Source organism: Notolepis coatsorum, assembly GCF_963971535.1.
Source record: "Notolepis coatsorum genome assembly, chromosome: 13".
In the NCBI taxonomy this organism is placed as follows: Eukaryota; Metazoa; Chordata; class Actinopteri; order Aulopiformes; family Paralepididae; genus Notolepis; species Notolepis coatsorum.
The window spans coordinates 5081584-5103484 of NC_140177.1; the positions used below are offsets into that span (position 1 = coordinate 5081584).

At 43.7% G+C, this 21901-nt stretch overlaps 1 protein-coding gene across 3 annotated transcripts; it reads left to right on the forward strand.

Moving 5' to 3' along the window:
• Positions 1 to 880: 880 nt before the first annotated feature.
• Positions 881 to 14426, forward strand: LOC311239223 (4-galactosyl-N-acetylglucosaminide 3-alpha-L-fucosyltransferase 9-like). Of its 3 annotated transcripts, none has more exons than XM_084327516.1 (2): positions 881 to 973; positions 11260 to 14426. In XM_084327516.1, exons 1-2 carry the CDS (start codon positions 923 to 925, stop codon positions 12385 to 12387), a joined length of 1179 nt encoding a protein of 392 aa, XP_084183642.1. In that variant the 5' UTR covers positions 881 to 922; the 3' UTR covers positions 12388 to 14426. The 3 variants fall into 3 exon arrangements, with proteins under 3 accessions (XP_084183642.1, XP_084183643.1, XP_084183644.1); XM_084327517.1 differs by lacking the exon at positions 881 to 973 and adding an exon at positions 2399 to 2591; XM_084327518.1 differs by lacking the exon at positions 881 to 973 and adding an exon at positions 8078 to 8241.
• The last annotated feature ends 7475 nt before the right edge of the window (positions 14427 to 21901 follow it).

The following is a 21901-nucleotide window of genomic DNA, read 5'->3' on the forward strand; positions in this document are numbered from 1 at the left end:
TGTTTTTACCCATTACAATATCCATTTAGGTGTTTTAATACAAATTATACATTTGTGGTCTTGAATCCTTCTAAATCTAAGATTCTTGACAGTGTGTGTGTGTGTGTATGTGTGTGTGCACATGCGTGTGTGTGTGTGTGTGTGTGTGTGTGTGTGTGTGTGTGTGTGTGCGCGCGTGCGTGCGCGCGTGTGTGTGTGTGTGTGTGTGTGTGTGTGTGTGTGTGTGGGGGGGGGGGGGGGGTAACTGATTCATTTTGTATCATCATCATTATCTCTCTCTCCATCAATGTGGTGAACTTTAGAGACGTGTCCGGAAGCAACGGAAACAGGTTTATCTAGTCATGGAAGTCAGGAAACACATACCAGGTAAGACATGAACCGCCTGCTTTAGCACCCAGCGGTCGGCCTGTCTCACCCAGCGGTCGGCCTGTCTCACCCAGCGGTCGGCCTGTCTCACCCAGCGGTCGGCCTGTCTCACCCAGCGGTCAGCCTGTCTCACCCAGCGGTCGGCCTGTCTCACCCAGCGGTCGGCCTGTCTCACCCAGCGGTCGGCCTGTCTCACCCAGCGGTCGGCCTGTCTCACCCAGCGGTCGGCCTGTCTCACCCAGCGGTCGGCCTGTCTCACCCAGCGGTCGGCCTGTCTCACCCAGCGGTCGGCCTGTCTCACCCAGCGGTCGGCCTGTCTCACCCAGCGGTCGGCCTGTCTCACCCAGCGGTCGGCCTGTCTCACCCAGCGGTCGGCCTGTCTCACCCAGCGGTCGGCCTGTCTCACCCAGCGGTCGGCCTGTCTCACCCAGCGGTCGGCCTGTCTCACCCAGCGGTCGGCCTGTCTCACCCAGCGGTCGGCCTGTCTCACCCAGCGGTCGGCCTGTCTCACCCAGCGGTCGGTCTCACCCATCACTAGTCTATCACCGTGAGTCGTATGCAAACCTGGCGTGAACGGACATTGAGCTCTAACATCTACTCTTTCAAGGTGAGCAAGACCAGTTCTATTCATATAAATTGATTTATGTGTTTCCAGTGTCGGAGACCTTAATCCGTCTTCTTGTCGTCACAGTGTCTGTGTTCTTCAAACCCTGCCGTGCTTTTCTGTGAATGAACAGAATGCCGGCGAAGGGTTTCATTCCAAACGTGGGCCGGGCTCTGTCTCATGCAAAAGAGATTCTTAATCTCAGTGAGATTACCGGGTTAAACTAGACATTTGCTGACCAACTATCCCTGCCAGAGCTGCAACAACTAGGGCTATGATAATTGATAATGGATTAGTTGTTCTGTTCTTTTGAGAACAAAATGTAAAAAGAGCTGTTCTGTACATGTTGTCGCATACATTCACGGTTGATTTTTGTTTTATATAAAAGTAGGGATGCTCGATATTGGCTTTTTTACCGACACCGATATACCGATATTGTCCAACTCTTAATTTCCGATACCGATATCAACCGATATCAACCGATACCGATATATGCAGGGTTTCCCCCCGCAAAAAAACGGAATAATTTCAGGTAATTAACATTACATATCTCTTGTTGTGGAATTAACACAACATTATGCATACTTTTGACAATAAATAAAATCTGAATTTGTTCTTACTTGCTTGCCTGGGTAAGTAAAGGTTATAGAAATGTAAAAAAAAAAAAATAATTGAAAACCGATACTGATATTTTCCGATATCACATTTTAATGCCAATATCGGCCGATAATATCGGTAGGCCGATAATATCGGACATCCCTATATAAAAGACAATGTATACACATTTTGGAAATATCATATAATACAGTCAGAGGGTAATCACTGTTTCTCTCTGTATAGCTCATATTATACAGAGGGTGATCACTGTTTCTCTCCGTGTCAGTGGTTTCGACTGCGCTTTAGCCAAGTGCTGTAAAAGGGTCTGACATTTCGAACACAGTTCAGCAGAGGAGTCACTGGTCCGGGACGTTCCCACACACTGGGATTCAACTCTCAAAATGATAAAGCAGGTTAAGCACAACAAAGACCCACTGAAGGCGTGAGTCATGTTACACACGGCAACACTGTTCCAAGTAATCGTATTCAACTATAGGAGTGTGAGAAGGGACTGTTCGCTGTCTGTAAATAGTCCTACTCTACTGATATATTATGAATAAAAGAAATTGATTCCTTGTCATTTCTTTATTCCAACACCACATGTGTATTTGTTTTATCCCCAAAAAAAATACAACAAAATATTACAGCCTATTATTGTGATTAACTTGATTAAATCCTTTAATCGATTCACAGCGCTAATTATAAGTCAAACACATTCTTCTGATTATGTCATATATCATACTTTAAAAAGTACCACCCCTTTCCCCACCCCTTTCCCCGTGGTATTGGTTTCTTCTAAAAGTTTCAGCAGTAGGATTTTGGAGGAGGAGTTGATGTGGTTAGTATGAGTCCGTCTCACTTCATAGAAACACTTCAGGTTCACTGGTGTGTGCGCTGAATCTGTATCAGTGAGGAGTATTGGTGTTACGGTATGTCCGTGTATTATGGTGTCATCTGATTATTGAAAGAAGTTAACTTGAAGAGAGTTGAGGATTTATTTTGAGTCTTGCAGACAGACGTTAAGGTAAGCATGAAAATCCTACACTTACTACATCCTCTCTCTCTCTAGGTATATATGTGTGTAGGTGTGGCGGCTGCTGACCAAATTTGACCAAATGATTATATTATATTATATGTTAAATTATATTTTTAAAACATCCCCCAATGTGTGTGTCAGTGGTGGCTGTGAGTAAAAAATATTGGGGAGGACGGGAGGCGTGTATGATTTTAACAACGCAGTTGTGTTTCCGGGTTCCCGTTTTGCGCTCTGATTGGCCACTGACCTACACACGTACGCCCCCCTCGCTATCGCCTTTGGGGCGTGAGATATGAAGACAGATTTAACTGGGTACCATATGAGCCGCAAATTGAACATGCAGTGAGTCTGCGACAACAACCCAATAATAAACACTCGAAACAGCTATTACCAGACAATTACAACAGCAGTGGTGCCTGCTTCAAATGTCACGTATTATAGGCTATAAGCCCGTGTAGATCTATTTGGAATAATAAACATCGCCACCCTCTAGCAAAACATGACACAATGTGATCCTATCTCCGATAGAGCGGCTGGTGTGCATAGTTCTTTAAACAGAGCCCTTCCCCCTTTCTTTCATGACATGTTTTCCCACAATCACCAAATTCATAATTACCCCACACGTAGTTCCTGTTTGCTTAGACCACCCTTTTCCCGCACTTCCCAATCTCAGTTTTGTTTGCTCTACCGAGGGTCAAAGTTGTGGAACTCTTTGCCTCCACATATTTTGGAATTTTCTTTTCTGAAATTCAAAAGAGCACTGAAATCTCATCTCCTAGAGCACCAATATTTCCCATATGGACTTCCTTTACAAACTGTGGTCTGATGGCTTGTTGTATTTTGTTGTTGTATTTTCGTTTTATTATATATTCCTCCTGTCATTAATTGTTTTCTCTATACCAGAAATCGTATGGTATGGGTGCCTTCTTCGGTGTCTATGTAGGCCCGCTTGTGTGTGTTTGTTTGTTCTCCTACACATCCCTTGTGGATTATATTGTATTATATATGTAATTGTTGTGTAAATAAACAAACAAACAAACAAACAAACAAACAAACAAACAAACAAACAAACAAACAAACACATCAAATTGAACATGCAGTGGTAGCACCCAACCTTCTACGCAGGCTCAATGGCTGCCATACACTGGCACCATGGGCACACATCACACTACACCAGGGGTTCTCAAACCTCTTCATACCGTGACCCCATTTCATTTAGGATTTTTTTTGGGGACCCCACACTTAATGTATCGCGTAATTTCAAACGTGGAATTAAGGAATATAAAAATAAAAGCACACGTTGTTGAACTTGATCATGCATATTTATTAGAAAATGTAATTACAGCACTATGTTATCAATACACATTTATAAAACGAGGCATATTTAGCAAAAATATGTTGCCAGAACATTAAAAAAGAAAAAAAATTTAATAATAATTTTACTTTCCACTGTCACCTACCCACCCACGACCCCAATTTGGGTCACAACCAGGGGCGTCCATTTGGTATGGCAAGGTATGGCACTCGCCATACCTTGATTTAGAATTCGAATGTCAACATTATGAACGAAGCTTCGAACTATTTGGTACAGCCCTAGCATGTTTTGATATTCTCAATTATCTCACTTTTACTAGGTGACATTTACTGTGACTAACTGAAATATGCCCCAAAAAAAAGGAAAATGGACATAGGGACGTTTTTTAATCAAAGGGCAGCAGAGACAAGTGATACAGGGACACAGGTAAGGTCTGGCTTAGTGATTATAATAGTGCAGTTCAGCATTCAGTAACCCATACTTTTTGTGAATGTGTTTTTGATACTACATTCTGTTGAACACACACCTCAAAACCGTACCTAAGGAAAATTGGCTCAATTGCAAGAAAAGTAATAGACAGTTATGATATTACATTCTGCATAATTCGTATGCAAAATATTGTGGTTCCCTGCTTTAGTCTGTTGACACATTTCTATACCACCCCTTCACCCCCCCCCCCCCCCCCCCCCCCCCCCCCCCGCCTCGCCTCGCCTCGCCATACCTTGCCTTTTAGTGAAAGGACGCCACTGGTCACAACCCATAGTTTGAGAACCACTGCACAATGGCTGGACGGCATGGCATGTGCAAAGGGGGGGGGGGGCTTTTGGTGCCCAAGCACTTGCCCATGTGCCCCCTAATGACCAAAGTCCCCTTAAAAAATATATATATATATATTATAATACAAATAATTTGTAAAGGGCAGTGCCCATGGTCCCCATCAAGAATAATTTGAACAATTAATAGTAATATAAATAAAAATAAATATTTGAATGCCTGTCTGTCTGAGGTGCATGGTTTTCTGTTATGTTGCACACTTATAATAGAAATCTAGCGCAAACTGAGCATCTCGCCTCAGGTTTGCCCGTCTGTCCGCTGATTGTTATTGTTTTCCATAACTAATATTTTAGCAACCAAGATTAAGAATGTTGAATGAATGAAAGATTTTTATTTTCAAACAAGTATAAAAACTAAAATATATCTGTTAATTTGACATAATACAAAAGATAATAAAAAAAAGACAACAAAAAGAGAAACAGATAAACAAATCATAGTTTACCCTGTTCGAAAAAGGAGTAGGAAGAAGTATACACTTTTTAAAATTCCTACCCCTTTTTAACTATCTTACTTACTTACGCCTATCGCAAAATTTTTTACTATCACAAATTATAATTGAATCTATTGTTAATTATATGTATTTTAAACGCTGTATCTCTATACAATCCAATACATTTATACATATTTATATAAATATACCTATACATCTAATATCTAATATATATATATACTAAATAAATACCATTATGATATACATAATTTCTTCTTCAAAAAAATAAAAATAAAATAAAGATATTTTTTAGGGCATTTTATTGACAGGACAGTTCGGAAATTGGGAGAGAGAGAGAGATGGGGAGGACATGCAACACATGTCCTGAGCCGGATTCGAACCCAGGAAGTTGCGATTACGCTACAAGCGTATATACGTGGTGCGCCACCGGGGTGCACCTTCTATTTATTATTTACATCTTACACATACTCCCAATCAACACACTTCCTCTTCCAGATACCTATTTGCAGGCACGTGCACACATAGAGGCCAAGGGGTGCTTGAGCACCTGCCTTTTTGAGCCTCATCAAAAAAGTGCCCTTTTTGGGAACAATTTTTATAATTTTTTTTGTTACGCATATAGACTGCCCTTCCAACTGAAAAATGTCAGGATAGAATCAAAATATTAGGTAAAGAGGGAGAGATGCCCCATATTCCATTGCAGTTTGCACGGCCTCCTCAGCGTGCCTCTCCGCGGACCTATATATTTTATGCATAGCGTGGGTGGTGATGATGATGATGATGATGATAGAAACCGCTGTGGCGCATACAGTTGAATGATGGTATTACACTCATTGAGGGACACGAAGAAGTCAAGTCCGATGGGATTTGGGAATCTCAAATACATTGGGATTGGTATAAAAAATGCATTTATATTAAACAATACAGAATATACAGCACTTCTTGGGGTCTGTATGGTAAGCACTTATTCCCTCCCCCCTGAACATTTATGGAGGTGTATGGGCCTTTTAAGTCAGTGATAAAAGTGTCTTTCAAGGATAAGTGAGCTCCTGCACTGATTATTATAGTTCAATATTCAATATTTGATCACCAAAAAACCCCAAAAAGCATAAAAAGGGGGCCCCCCGCCCGAAAAGGGCCCTTAAAAATCGGTTAATATATACACACAAGTGTAGTGCCATTTTCAGCCTTTGAGCACCTGCCCCTCTAAAGTCCTGTGCACGTCCCTGCCTATTTGTACATCTTTTTAAACTGATTTATGTGTGTAATGTGCTCTGACACCTGCGGGGGGAACCTGTCCAGCCAAGGTATAACAAAGGGTGACGCCCTCGCACAACCAATGTGACAGGCGTTGTTTTGACAGTGCCTCACCTTTTGTTAGGGCCACCGTGACAAACAAACAATTGACCGGCGGTCCTGAGGTCCTGTGTGTGTTTAAGATATATCGCAAGCGCGCGACTAGGACACAATAGGTGAAGGCTCTTTCCCACCTCACCTGCGTGAGGGGGGAGGGTGGAAAGCCTTTAGCACAATAACCCCGGAACGATAAGAGCTCCGGATATATATAGGCTGGATCTGGTAACACTGCTATTATCCCCCTGTATAGAGACAGGCACTTTGGTTGGACATTGCCTCCTTCACCACCACTGGTAGCACCCAACCTTGGGCTACGCAGGCTCAATGGCTGCCATACACTGGCACCCCCGGCACACATCACACTACACCAGGGGTTCTCAAACCTCTTCATGCCGTGACCCCATTTCATTTAGGAATTTTTTTGGGGACCCCTCACTTACTGTATCGCGTAATTTCAAACGTGGAATTAAGGAATATCAAAATAAAAGCACACGTTGTTGAACTTGATCATGCATATTTATTAGCGCTGTCAGGCGATACTTTTTTTTTAATCTAATTAATTACAGGATTTGTAATTCATTAATCTAATCGCATAACCATTTTATGCCTGATATATGCCTGATATTCTATATTATATAATCATATTTCAAATAGCATATGTCCGCATGTGTCCGTGTAAAATGTTGGGTGTATTTTCTCAAGCAGACAGATGTCAACACTGTAATCTGTGTTGTGCATGTACCTGACAAACTGAACTGTTTGTATTACAGTCATATTCCAACTTAACTGAATGCACACGTGTGTGTGGACTACTGTACTATTACAGGTATTGAAATGAACAATGCAACTTCCTTATACAAACAAATTAAATTATAAATATATATATAAATTTTTTTTATAAATAATTAAATATCGATACTTGGCGTCCCTGTATAGATACAGTATCGCCACGCAAAGTATCGCGATACTACTACATATCGATATTTTCCCCCCACCCCGAATTGCTACGCTGCCAGAAGAGGTCACAGTTATTTATAAAGTTCACGTCGTTGTGGGTACGACAGGTGGACCGGAGCCAGGCGTTTGGGCTCAGCAGTCTGGAGAAGCGGCCGAGGCCGTGGCCAGGTGAGGGGGTGGGGCCAGGTGAGGGGGTGGGGCCAGGTGAGGGGGTGGGGCCAGGTGAGGGGGTGGGGCCGGAGATGCTGACGCTGTAGTGAAGATATTTCTGTACACCACACAGCTGGAAAAACCACAGTGTTTGCATTTTTGACTGAGACGTGTCTGACTTTCGAGCCGCCTATTATGATTGTCGCCGGGGGTGTGTGTTACGTCTGGTACTCTAGCGAGTGCCAGCACTCTAACTAGTGTTCTAACTATTGCGACAGTGTCGTGTTATTCTGTCGAGTTTCACGTTACGGCATATGGCCGAACGTGACGTTGACGTTGATGTTCTGACTTACGTTACAATGCATGTGTCTTCAGTTCAGTAAACACCGACATGCTGAAACTACGTGTTGTCTGATTCTTCCAACATAACATTGGCGACGAGAGATGGCTGAATTATCTATCCCACCCCCTCCACCCTTCCTACCGCTGCCCGGTGAGCCGCCCGTCCCGTTGGGCCGTTGGATTTCCTCGTTCGAGACGTATATATCCTGGCTACCGGTTTGGAATTGTCCGAGGTGAGAAAACGTGCATTACTACTGCACTGTTTAGGCGTGGAGGGACAGCGTGTGTGTGTGAAACAGTGATTAGACAGTGACACATATACGTCAGTGGTGGCGCTCCTAAAGGGACATTTCGCCACTCCACAGACTGCACTCCTCCGTCGAGTTGTGTTCCGACGGAGGCATCGACGTACTGGCGAGTCAATAACGCAGTACGTCGCGGACCTACGGGGCTTGGCTATAGCTCATGCAAATTCGGGGCATTACAGGATGAGATGGTGAGAGACCAACTCATATTGAACACTGACGGTGATAAAATCAGGGAAAGACTATACTGTTGGAAAATGACGAGCTGACATTAGCAGGAGCTATTAGACTAGCAGTGCAGGTGGAATCTGCTATGAACTGTGCAGCTAGTTTGTCTACCTCCCCCCGCCCCAACACACACGTGCCAGTAGAGGCTGCGAGCACGCTCAGCTCAAGGGGGTCCCTCCTCAACGTGAGTGCAGACGACGGCGGGGACAATATACTGCTAGCCTCCCGGTCACGTGACCGCTCACGCCAGCCGTGCGGGAATTGTGGCTCCCTTTCACACAACTCCATGAGAGCCCAGACCTGCCGTGCCCGTGGCAAAGCCTGCTCCAACTGCGGGAGGCTAAACCACTTCCACGAGGTCTGCAGGTCAGCCCCAGCTAGCGCTTCCAAGCCACCGACCACCATCATCCATAATGTCAGCTCAGGACGAGTGCCATTCAAAACAATTGGTGGTTGGTGACATCACACTGCCCCTCCTCCTCGATACTGGAGCCACAGTGTCTCTATTGAATTGGGCGACATACTCTCAATTCTTCTCCCACAAACCACTGGGCCCGCCCACCACCACCCTGCGAGGCTACGCCGACTTCGTTGGCTCCCTCCAGCTGCCGGTGAGGTACGGAGAAAGGACACTGCCTGCCTTCAATTTCAACATCGCACGCCGAGGGACCAACCTCCTCGGCCTCGACCTCTTCAGTGACCTCGGTTTGTCTGCACTTAATTGGGTCCTATTGCACTGCCCCACCCGTGACAGTAGGCCTGTCCCCAACTAAGGATTTGTATAGTCGACTTTGATTGGCCGAAATTTGCCGATAGTCGAACTGGTAGTTGATTTGAATTATAATTGTTTTTTTTTATCAACTCTTTCTCCTCTTTTTCTATTTTTCTCCCATCCCAATTTAGCTGTGCCAATTCTCCCCTCGCCTGTCTTGAACGTTGCTTGCATATGCCCCCCACTGGCCGGTTGTAGGGAGGATAGAAGCCTTGCATCACGTGTCCCCTCTGATACACGAGGAGGCAGCCTGTCACATCTTTTCACCTGCCAGCGCGGACTCTCATTGGCGAGGTGTAACGCGTGGGAGGCTCACACTACCCCCGCCATTTCCTGTCTCTGCTGTGCAGGCGTTGCCCAACCGACCTGTAGGAGTCGCTGTTTACAACGTCCAGATTACCACCCATCGACTTCCACCCGCTAACTCTGCCAATTGAGTTAGTATGATGGCCGGCCCAAGCCAGAGGCAACACCGACAGCCGGATTCGAACCCGGTGTCTCCAGCCGCCTGCTATAATTCCTTTTTTTGTTTTTGTTTTTGTATCATTCCATTTGGGCTGTGGGGGGTGTTTAATGTCAGAAGGAGTCGACTGAAGGCTTCTTGTCCTCTGCGAAAGCATGCAATTGCTCCACTGATGGATACATCTTGATTTGTCTAGTCTAGTGTGTTCATTAGATGGGTGAAATCCTCTTTGCCTCTGTGCCTGTTTTCTTAGGCAGTTAGCCTCTGGTATGCGCGCCATTAGCGTTAGCCACGCTTCTAGCCCTCTTTGCTTTTGGAAAGAATGATACATTTTATTTTTTTATTATATATTTTTATATATTATTTATATAAGAGGTTGGCAGTCGACTACGGCTACTTTCGATCGATTAGTCGACTATTCGACTAATCGGGGTCAGCTCTACGTGACAGTAAAGCATTTTGTGTCCTATAGAACAAAAGCACAATAAACATTATTGTCATCAACCTTTATTTAGAAATGCAATATATACATTTATTTTTTTAAACCTTTATTTTAGGGTAGGTTCTCTGAGCACGGATGCTCTTTTTCAGCTACACCCTGCTTCACATTCACACAGTTCCATTCACACCTGGGAGCTGCCCAGTACAACCACAGTCTGACACCGTTGGCCACTGAGCAACTCCACTGGAGCAGTTGGGGGTTAAGTGCCTTGCTCAAGGGCACTTCAGTGGTTGGTGTTAAGGGTATAGGAGAGAGTTATTAATTCACTTCCCCAGCCCAGATTTGTCCTGCCGGTGCGGGGGATCGAACCGGCGACCTTCCGGTCACAAACCCGCTTACATTTTACATTTAGTCATTTAGCTGACGCTTTTATCCAAAGCGACTTACAAGTTCTGTACGACAGGTCATCAGGAAGGGTACAACTCTATCAGCTGAGTAACAATATTCATCAAAGTGTTGTGTGTTACAGTGTAGGTTAGTTTATTAGGACAAGTGCATGACAGTAAGGTTAGTTAGGGTTAGATTTTTTTTTATTATTATTTCAGATAATGGTTGAAGAAGTGCGTCTTTAGTCGACGGTGAAAGATTGGACGGGATTCGGCTGTCCTAACTGGGGTGGGTAGTTCATTCCACCATTGTGGGGCAAGGACTGAGAATAGGCGGCTTCTCTTTGATGACCCTCCGGGAGCTCGGATAGGAGTGGGTCTCTAACCTTTAGGCCAACGCTGCCCCGAAGATCAGCAAACAGCCAGTTAATATAGAAATACAACCATACAAATGAACAACCAAAATGTAGTAATGTAACAGCTGAAATAGTGCTGTGATTAGCTCTAAAGACGGGTGTGGACTAAATATTTAGTGACTTGAAAGAAAAAACGTGTTGGTTTATCAAAGATTCCAGGATTTCTGCTAAACAGGGTAGTTTGGAGAACAGTTATTTATGCCATAATTTATAAATTTATTTATTCTCTACCTCCACAGATGTCCACAACAGCAATTTCCAACAAAACCCTGCTTCTTGCTGTAATCGCTGCTCTTGGGCTTGTGTGCTCGATTGCAGTATTTTTCCTTTACTTTGAGCCACCATCTGCAAAATGCCCACCCTCAGCACCTGGTGAAGATATCATCCACACAGATGATAGTGAGGATGGTGAAGATGATGATGCCTTACCAGATCCCCCTGAGAAGCCCATTGTACTTCTGTGGTTCTGGCCTATTGGCACGATGTGGGACTTAAAGGACTGCGTCAGATACTACAACATCGATAGCTGCATTCTGACGGCCGACAGACGGCTGTACTCTAAAGCAGATGCCGTCATTTTCTATCAGAAAAACATTGCCTGGAACTTATGGAACATGCCCAAAGGTCCACGTCCGCCTTTCCAGAAATGGATTTGGTTTAACGTGGAATCTCCAACGAACACAGGGAGGTTACCATACTTAGTAAACCTGTTCAACCTCACGCTGAGCTATCGAAGAGACGCTGACATCACTGTGCGGAACGAACTGGTGATCAAGAAACCAGACGAGGGGGACGATTTTGTTCTGCCCAAGAAGGACAAGTTGGTCTGTTGGATTTCGAGCAACAAAAACCCACGCACCGGGACAGGTGTGAGGGACAGGTATTACCGAGTACTAGCGAAACACATCAAGGTGCATGTCTACGGCCTGGCCGTCGCAGGTAGACGTTTGAGCGTTGATGAATACTACCCAACCATCGCAAGCTGTAAGTTTTACCTCTCATTTGAGAACTCAATCCATAGAGACTACATCACAGAGAAGGTGAATGGGCCGCTCTCTGCAGGAACTGTGCCGGTAGTTTTGGGCCCAAAAAGAGACAACTACGAACAGTTCATCCCTGCTGACTCCTTTCTCCATGTAAATGACTTCCCTAATCCAAAGGCTCTGGCAGACTTCCTGCTCAACTTGGATAAGAACGATGAGGAGTACCTACGTTACTTTCGCTGGAGGAAGTTCTACAAAGCCACTCCCCATCTCTTGACTACTAAGAAAGAATTTATTCAGCCTGTCTGTCTTGCCTGTGAACACATGTCAAGAGATAAGGATTACCGTGTTGTTCATAACCTTTACAAGTGGTACACTTCATGATCAGATTGTATATATTTATGAAACCATGTTATATAACTTTTGAGTTGTTTTTATTTGTAAAGTAGAGTTTACCCACAGTTTTAAGGTGATAGAATTCCTTATGATTGAAATTTATATTATAGAGGGTTTCCAGCTTTCCAACTGCCTAAAAGAAAGGTTTTTCCAGAACAAGGTTTCTTCTACCAGTCTAATTGGCGCCTACAGTAGATATAGATTATGTCATAGAGGGAAACAGTATACAGGTATACAATACTATATACCTGTATGTCATGTATGTCCCCTATGCCATAAATGTCATGATTGTCATGTATGTTGTGTATGTCATAAATGTCACTATGAATTGAAAATGGGGGACCCTGCTGTAAACAAGACAAAAGTCTTTCTCTGGTCTGCATCCCCTTAACAATTGTGTGTATTGAGCCGTACTGTATTGTACCCATTCTGCAATCTGTTAAATAAAGTTTGCATAGACAATGCATCAAACTCTGACCATAGATGTGATTATAGTTATAGGCAATAGACATAAAGAATGTATCCTAAATTTAAAGAAATAAAAAATACAGTTAAAAGTCCTGGTAACTAAGAAATGGTTCAGACTTCAACAAATTCACTGACACGCCATGCTCTCTGCACTCTTTCCATTCGTAATGTTAATGCTTCAAATCTAGTCACACTTCCTCTACAGCCTACTGTATGTGGTAATATGAATGCCTCATATTTCCAGGTTAAACAATTAGTGACTAGTATTTTGATAATTACATTTTCGACAGGGTCGACAGGATGTATTGTTGAAGATCCTGCCGGCTTCCTCTGTGAAAAACTTGAGAAAACAGCTGCACTTTTAGGGGAGGAACCAAGTATCAATGTCTTTTGAAATTAGTTTATATTAAAATGTGTTTTTTCTATACTAAATATGACTAAATATTAATTAAACTGCAAGAATTCCTGTTGAGATGTGCTATTATACCGATTAGAATGATATTAAGAATGACAATGGTTGTGGCCAGAATCACTAAGTTTGGAGTAAAGCACCCTTTAACTCAAATTATTAGTATTGAAAATGATATGACTGATAACTGGTTAGAGGAAATATTGAATTAAGTTAGTAATTACTAGAAGGAAAATAAGAGGGTATAGCTAACTTCAAACACTGTGACTTTCGTTTGCCATCAAAAGGACAAATCTAGTCAAAAATTATGTGTGTGTGTTCCCCAGGGTAAATCCAGTTTGAAAATATATATTTGGAATCGGCTAACACAAATGCTAAGTCAATTTAATAGTAAAAATGATTTGGAGTTAAAAGTTAAGGCGAGAAGCCGTTTGGGCTGCGTCTATACCTCCCACAAGCAAGTTGTCCTTTTGCGCGATCTGATTGGCCACTGACATTTCTGGTCATGTGACATGTGCGCCCAATCGTGTGACGGCAAGTTCTTTGGACGGTTAAGCTTAGGCGCTCTTTCGAAGTTGGTTAAGGTTAGAGTTTGTCTTAGAGCAGGGCGATAGAACGCCAGCCCTGATTCCAAACTCTAACCTTAACCAACTGCGGAAGAGTCGCCTAAGCTTAACCAGTGATAAACTAGGCGTTAGGTCGTTTGCAGGCTGTTCGACGCGGAAATGGGCAAAGACACTGCTCGTCATGCGATTGGGCGCACATGTCACATGACCAGAAACGTGTGTGGCAAATCAGAGCGCAAAAACGGGAACGCGGAAACACGAACCCTTTGGTAAAAGCATAGACGCGCCCAGGCAGTTCGACCAGCGTCAGCCCTGCGCCGGAGAGAGATAGAGCTCAAGGACGCGCTTGTACCGCAAAAAGAGCGAGAGGTAGTCTACGTTAGATGGCAGCTATAGATAAGTTAGTTGTGATTATTATAATCAGGGGTGTTGGATCAGTGTTTCGCATATCATCTTTAACCCGACGTACATTTGCCGCATGTCTTTTCCCCCCATATCTGCTCCCGACCTTCCTCTCTCTCTGTTCTCTGTGGGTCATGTCTGACATGAAAAAGCTGTAAAAATGCTAAAATAAATATAAAAAAAAAATATATATATATATCAGCTGGAATTCTGCTTCTGAGTAGCTTTGTTTACGTCTCCCCAGATTTCATGTCGGTGATGTGGTGAAGCCCAGTCATCCACTTCTCTGTCAGCTTTCTCACACTTCCATCACATGTGGTGAAGCACAGAACAGCAGGTGGTTCGCAATAATCTTGATCCACTAGGTCCTCGTTGTGGAACTTCAGGTTCTTTTTCATGTTTTTCACAAATGCCTGAGATCATACTCATGTGTACAACTAACTAACACTAGGCAGCTTTTATTTTTTTTACCGGACCGAGGTAGCAGACCAGCATGTGGGTGGTGTAAGATATGCTAACGTTAGTGTGTGAAAACAAATAATAAAAAAAACTAACAGGACAGGTGAAACATACTTTGTGACTACAACTCATGGAAAATGACAGACTAACACACACTAATAGAATAATAGAAATAGAGATGGTGATCTACAAAACAAACAGACGTACACACACATGAGAAGGTACACGCAGACTCTGGGGCGCTGAGGAAGTATGGAAACAAAGGCTGGAGGACTAGACGCGTGAGAACATGCTGGCATCAACTGTATAGAAAACAGAAGACTAGAGGGGGCTAAGGAATACTATAGGAACAATTGAACGAGTGGTGCAGAGAGGGAACTCAGGCTGGGGAATAGGTAGGCCTAATAGGCTATAGGTGCACAACTGCCGTTCAGCTCCACTACTGGCTTGAAGAAGAATAAAATGAATCACTTCATCCAATAGTGTTAACAGGAAACTGATATAGGATCTTCTTCAAGGAAGTATAGTGGAGCTGAACTGCAGTTGTGCACCGTCCTACAGTAGCCTATAGAACACAAACAGTGCACACATACCAGGGGCAAATAGTGACAGATGAATGTGAATAACAGTGACAATAGTCAGAAAAGTTAATTAGACAAAACTCCAAGTGTCTGAGACATAACAGGCAGCCTATACATTGCCCCCTCCCATGCATTGTTTTGTAAGAATTTCAAGATCAAATGGCAACCAAAAAAAGTTCAAAGTGTTCAAAGCAACCGTTATTGCAAAACAGAGAGTTTTGTTCATGTTTTAGCAGTAGACATAATTAGCCTTTCTTTTCAATGAGATTTTGAATTTTGATGTTGTTTAATCCATTAGTAAACATTTGATTATTCCCTTGTTTTATCAATGTTTCATTTGTGCATTGTGTTATGATGGATCGATAATAAGGGAATGAGGGGTAAGATAACTAAATGCATGTGAAAGTATGAAATTGAAACAGTCCATAAATATAGAATGAAGAAGAAGAAGAAGAAGAAGAAGAAGAAGAAGAAGAAGAAGAAGAAGAAGAAGAAGAAGAAGAAGAAGAAGAAGAAGAAGAAGAAGAAGAAGAAGAAGAAGAAGAAGAAGAAGAAGAAGAAGAATATAAAACAATTTAATCTTAAAATGTTTACAAGTCATTGTAGTACTCAAATCCAACATATTCCAAAGATGGGAAGACAATTCCTGATGGCATTGACAGCGCATGCCGGAATTGGAATTCTGTTCCTCCTCCCCAGATGACCTCTGGACCAAAGAGTGAACTGCCTGTAGGCTGTCAGCCTGAAAAGACTGACAGAGAAAGGGAAATAAGTGTTCTTAGCATTACACAGCATGGAACTGCATACTATAACCTAAATTCTCTTATTGTTATAGTCATAACTTGAATGGGAAAAGCTCTTGTATAGTTTTTCTTTTATCTGACTTCTGCATCATGCATTATTACTAGGGGTGTAAAGGTGCACGTATCCGTAACCTATAACCGAACAAGTTTCAGTGTGTACCGTACCGCACTGAACGGCTGTGTAGTGTACCGAACGAATACAACGATATGTTAACCACTAACGACCGCCCACCGGGGGCTGTTTTTTTCACAATCTAATTTAATTATTATTATAAAAAAAAATATTACAAGTCGATTATTAATTTCAATATAGAATATTCGTTGACAGCCCTACAAGTACAATTAGTTACTGCACACTACATCACCTCTGAGTGGAACGTGGAAAGCCAAACTTTCCCCCACTGTACCGAAAACCCGCACCAAACCGTGACTTCAAAACCGAGGTACGTACTGTACCGTTTTTGTGTACCGTTACACCCCTAATTATTACTATGCAGAAAGATACAATTTGGAGGGTGTGTGTGACCATGTCAGCTCAGCAGCCACAGTTATTATTCTAAAGTGCATTTGGACAGTGATGGTTGCTCGTCGTTGCACAAAGACATTTTTGCCGGCTAGCAGTGGTCCAAACAATTTGATGGAGAGGTAGCTATACTGTCTGACGTTAGCTACCGTTATTATGCATAATCTTACCTGCTACTTATCGGCCGTTCCAGCGTCTCGGCTCGTTATGCAGTTGTTGAGTTGATTATGAGATGCTCTAGGTTAGCCATCATGTGTTCATCTTGGCAGCACACAGCTTTCAACTTGAGTTTCCATCGGGATACAATATCCGCAGCGGCACCAGGCAGTGTTCCCAACGCGGCGGCCATCATCATCTTCAGGCAAGTTTTGCGCACCACTTTCTCCATCGTCGTCCGGCTCGACAGGAGGAGCACCGCACGTCTCACTGCTGTCGTTCTAACTGGCTCAAAGGCGTCGTAGGCCACTGGGTTTCTGACACTCTCTGTGGGTCTGTCCACCTCGTCAAAACTTTCCAGATCCATTCTAGCTACAGCCTCTAGGTTCATGGCTACAGCGCGCAATTCTCTGAGGTGTTTTCCATACAGGTTCCGGGGCGGACCAAGTCGGTGACGTCAGCATTCAACGTAAACAAACATGGTGGCGCACTGGTTTATAAATGCTACACGAAGGGACATAACAAATCGTTTTTTCTTAGAAATAATTTTTTTTTACGTGTTGTCCCCATGCGAGCTGTAATACCTGTTCTTTGATATTGAAATCTAGAAAACGCACAATGATAGAGCGTGGGGGGGGGGGGGGGGGGGGTGCTAGAATCTCTCGGTTTGGCCATCAGCGATCTGTGCACTCTTTCTATCTTAATCTCAAGTTCAGGTGTTATTTTCAGGGATGTTGTCAATAGCTGCTTCACAAACTCTTTAGTATCCTTGTCCTCGCTACCTTCGGGGACTTGGGAGATCCGGATATTGTTGCGTCTGAGTCTGTTTTGCAAATCTTCGCATGTTGCCGTCATTTCTGCATCTCTTCTTACAAGGTATTTGAGTGCCCTCTCGTGTCTCATTCCTCTATCGTCCAGTTTAGTGATTTCTGATTCAATGTCCGTAATTCTACATTCTGTTTTCTCAATCCATTCAGTTACTTGCAACATAGATGTTTCAAGTTTGCTCACTGAAGACTGAGTGGCGTTATGTGCTTCTTTATTCTCTCTCCTTAGATCTTTTAATTCTTTTAGAATCGCGGACTCCTCTCTCTCTGTTTCCTCGCCGGAGTCGGAAGAGCTAGTTTGACTAGTCTGTTTTTATAACGTGATTTTTTTCTGTGGTTTATCTAAATACTAATTTGATGCTATGATTATGTTTATATCGCCATTCAGCATCTCCTCTTTAAGGTCCGTCGAGTTTGCTTGGAACAGGGTACATCGGCATTTTGCTATGATGTCCCTCTAGCTAGTGGAATGAACTCCCACTGAAACCGAATTGGAGAACTATTCTTTAGTCCGCAATGACAGGAACAGGCATGGAGGAGGTGTCTGTATGTACATCCATAAAGACACCACATTTATTAACCGTACAGACCTAGATCATGAGGCTATTGAAACTGTTTTTGTAGAAATTCTATTTGAAAGGGCTAAATCTGTTCTAGTCGGCACAATTTACAGACCGCCAGACCAAAATGGCTTTTATGATGTGTTGGATGTGTGCTTAGCTGGAGCTGAGGATGCAGAAATTATTCTTATTGGGGATTGGAACACGGATATGCAACAAAAAGATGCACCCGTCTTCAAATCCTACAATAGGTTTTGTGATCTGCACGGCCTCAGCCAGCTAATCACACAACCCACACGTGTGTGTGAGTCAACTCAGACTACCATTGACCTCATCCTGACCTCTGACAAGTCCAAGATCGCCAATAAAGGGGTTATAGCATGCGGGTTAAGTGATCATTATATGATATTCTGTACGCGCAAAAAGCTAAAACAAAAGGCTGGCTGTCACAAAACAGTCACATCTAGAGACCTCAAAACCTAATCTAGCGAGGCCTTTAACCTTGAACTGGAGGGTCTGGACTGGTCAGATGAGCTCAATGGTACACTGGTTGAAGAAACATGGCTTGGCTTCAAAACCAAATTTTCAACGATACTAAACAACATGGCCCCCCTAAGAACCACCAGGGTAAAAGATCGCGCGGAGCCGTGGATGCACGCTGAAATACTGACCGCTATGAAAACCAGAAACAAAAAATGCTCTGAGTTTCTTAAAAGTCAGTCAAAGCTTACCATAAGCACGAGCAGTGAACTCCAAGCCCACGAGACTGAACTCAAACTGGAAAGAAACAGACTAGGAAATGATGTAAACTCCATGATCAAAACAGCAACAAAAAAATTCATCAATGACAAAACCGAGGAAAACAAAAACAAACCATGTGAACTTTGGAAATTACTCAATAACCAACTAGGCTGCAGTAAAAAACTTAAAACCAGATTCTCAAACATAAACATAAAGACGGACAACACGCTCATCACAGAAAAGCTGGATGTAGCCAATTACTTAAATAGTTTCTTCACAAACATAGCCACAACACTGGTAAACAAACTACCCTCCCACTCAGGGCAGTATGGGGTAGAACACATAGTAGCATACTACAAGAACCTAGGGGTCCACAAAGACGACTTCAAACTGGAAATGGTAACAACAGATGAGGTATTCAAAAAAATGAGCGCCCTCCAACCTAACAAGGCCACTGGCCATGACAACATCCCCTCCAAATTCCTCAGAGACTCAGCAGCCGCCATCACCCCAGTCATCACACACATAATAAACCTCTCCATAAAACAGGGACACGTCCCCAAGGACTTCAAAATTGCGAGAGTGACCCCTCTGCACAAAAAAGGCAGTAAATTAGACCCAGGCAACTACCGCCCTGTTTCTATCCTTACCTCCATCTCGAAAGTCATGGAAAAATTTTATACGAACAGGTCGAAAAATACCTTGCGGAAAAAAATCGAATCTACGAATTCCAATCTGGCTTCAGAACATCCCACTCCACTGACACATGCCTTCTCTATTTAAACGACCACATCAAACAAGAGGTGGACGCGGGCAAATACTGCGGCATGGTCATGCTGGACCTACAAAAGGCCTTCGACACTGTCAATCACACCATTCTGATTGACAAGCTAAAAGCAATTGGTTTTGATAGTCTATCAGTGAGCTGGATGCAATCCTACCTGAAGGGGAGAGAGCAGATGGTGGAGGTAAACTGTACCCTATCCCCCCCCTCACAGTAAGCTGTGGTGTTCCACAAGGAAGCATACTAGGTCCGCTACTGTTCCTAATTTATGCAAATGACATGTCGTCAGCTTGTGACTGCAACTTGTTCCTGTTTGCGGACGACTCAGCCCTGCTGGTCTCTGACAAGAACAAGTTACAGGTTGAAAAAACCCTCAGCTCAGAACTAGGCAAAATCTGCATATGGCTCGCTGATAACAAACTATCATTACACATGGGCAAAACAGAGTCCATTCTCTTCGGTTCAAATAACAAACTCAGCAAGACCGACGGCTTCTCAGTTACAGTGGGTGACAATATTGTCACAAGGAAAGAAGATATTACCTACCTGGGTTCCATCCTAGAGGCAAATCTTTCCTGTGACAAAATGGCATCCAATGTAATAAAAAAAGTCAACCAACGAACTCGATTCTTGTACCGGATCTCCTCACTGGTAAACAAGAATACCCTGAAGACTCTAGCAGGAGCACTCATTCAAGGGTACTACGACTATGCTTGCACCTCATAGTACCAAAGCACCTCAAAGGCGCTAAAAACAAAATTACAAACATCTCAAAACAAACTGGTCAGACTACTGCTTGACCTTACTCCTAGAACCCACCTCACCCCTGCCCACTTTGACAACCTAGGATGGCTTAGAGTAGACGACAGAGTACAGCAACTTGCAATGGGCCTGGTCTACAAGATACACTACACGACCAAGGTACCCATGTACATGTCAAAATACTTCCCAAAGGTCAGTGAATACCACGATCACAACACCAGAGGGAGCTCCACAAATCATGTTAAACCCAGATTCGGCTCAAACAAGGGACTAAACACGTTTCGCAATTATGCCACATCAATGTGGAACGCCCTACCCAAAGCTGTAAAGGAATGTGAATCACTACCCACTTTAAAAAACACTCTCAAAAAACACCTAAGGGAGACTGCAACTCGAAACTGGCACCTGTAAATGTCCGAACACAACCCCCTCCAATGTACAGTAAATTACCAAGTATGGTCTTGTCAATAATCCAATGTACAGTTTTGTTTCTACAGTTGTACAGTGTCCGCCACCCACCCCTCCTACCCAACCTCCCCCCCCCACTCATGTGTGTGCACTTGTTCAGAGTTAGCCAAAGCAAGGGCGTATTTATTTTCACAGTTACAAGAAGGAATTAAGTTGAGCAACCGAACAAACGGGGAATCTGGCATGTGAAGATTTGCGGCTCTGCAGATTCTCCCAGTAGGTGGTGGTGAGGAATTGGCTTGTGACGTTAGAAGCCGCTCTGCAGATCCTCCCAGCTTTCACTCCCGGTGGAAACGGAGAGAGAGAGAAATCTGAGTTAGCCCAGCGCACAACAGAAACAGAGAGGTGACTGATCCAGTATATATCCCAGTGACTTGATCTTCGGTGTACCACACACAGTTAGCAGAGTCCAGAGAAAACAATACGGTAATCCAAAGTGTAAATCCAACACAAAAATAGGTGAGAACAGTACAAACAAAAAACGGGATCTCTTCGGTGTTTCACAAACACACAAAAAACTGATGATCCAAAGAACTGTTTCCAAAAACTCACCAGAGCGCAACGCGTAAAGCGGGCAGATAACGAGGCGCAGCTCAGAACGGGAAAACCAGGTTCTCCACAGGGATTCTCCACGAAAGTCCTGGAGAGCAAAAGACAGCAAACAGCGACGGGGAAGGCAGGCAAATGCAGGAGTAATCAGAACGATCCAACATTGATAGTAGGGGGATCAGGGTATATAAAGCCACAGGGCGCTGATTACAAGCTGTGACAGCTGCGGGATGAAATTGATACTTGCTCCAGAAGCGTGTGGCGAGGAGAGCACCAATCAACACGGCACCTTACAGGAACGGAGCGTGTGGCGGGGAATGCAATTAATCAACAAAGTACCTTAACGGGACGGAGCGTGTGGCGGGGAGCGGACCAAACCTCACAGTACCCCCCCCTCTACGGGAGCCACCCGGCGACCAGGCCGACCCGGCTCGCCCGGATGGG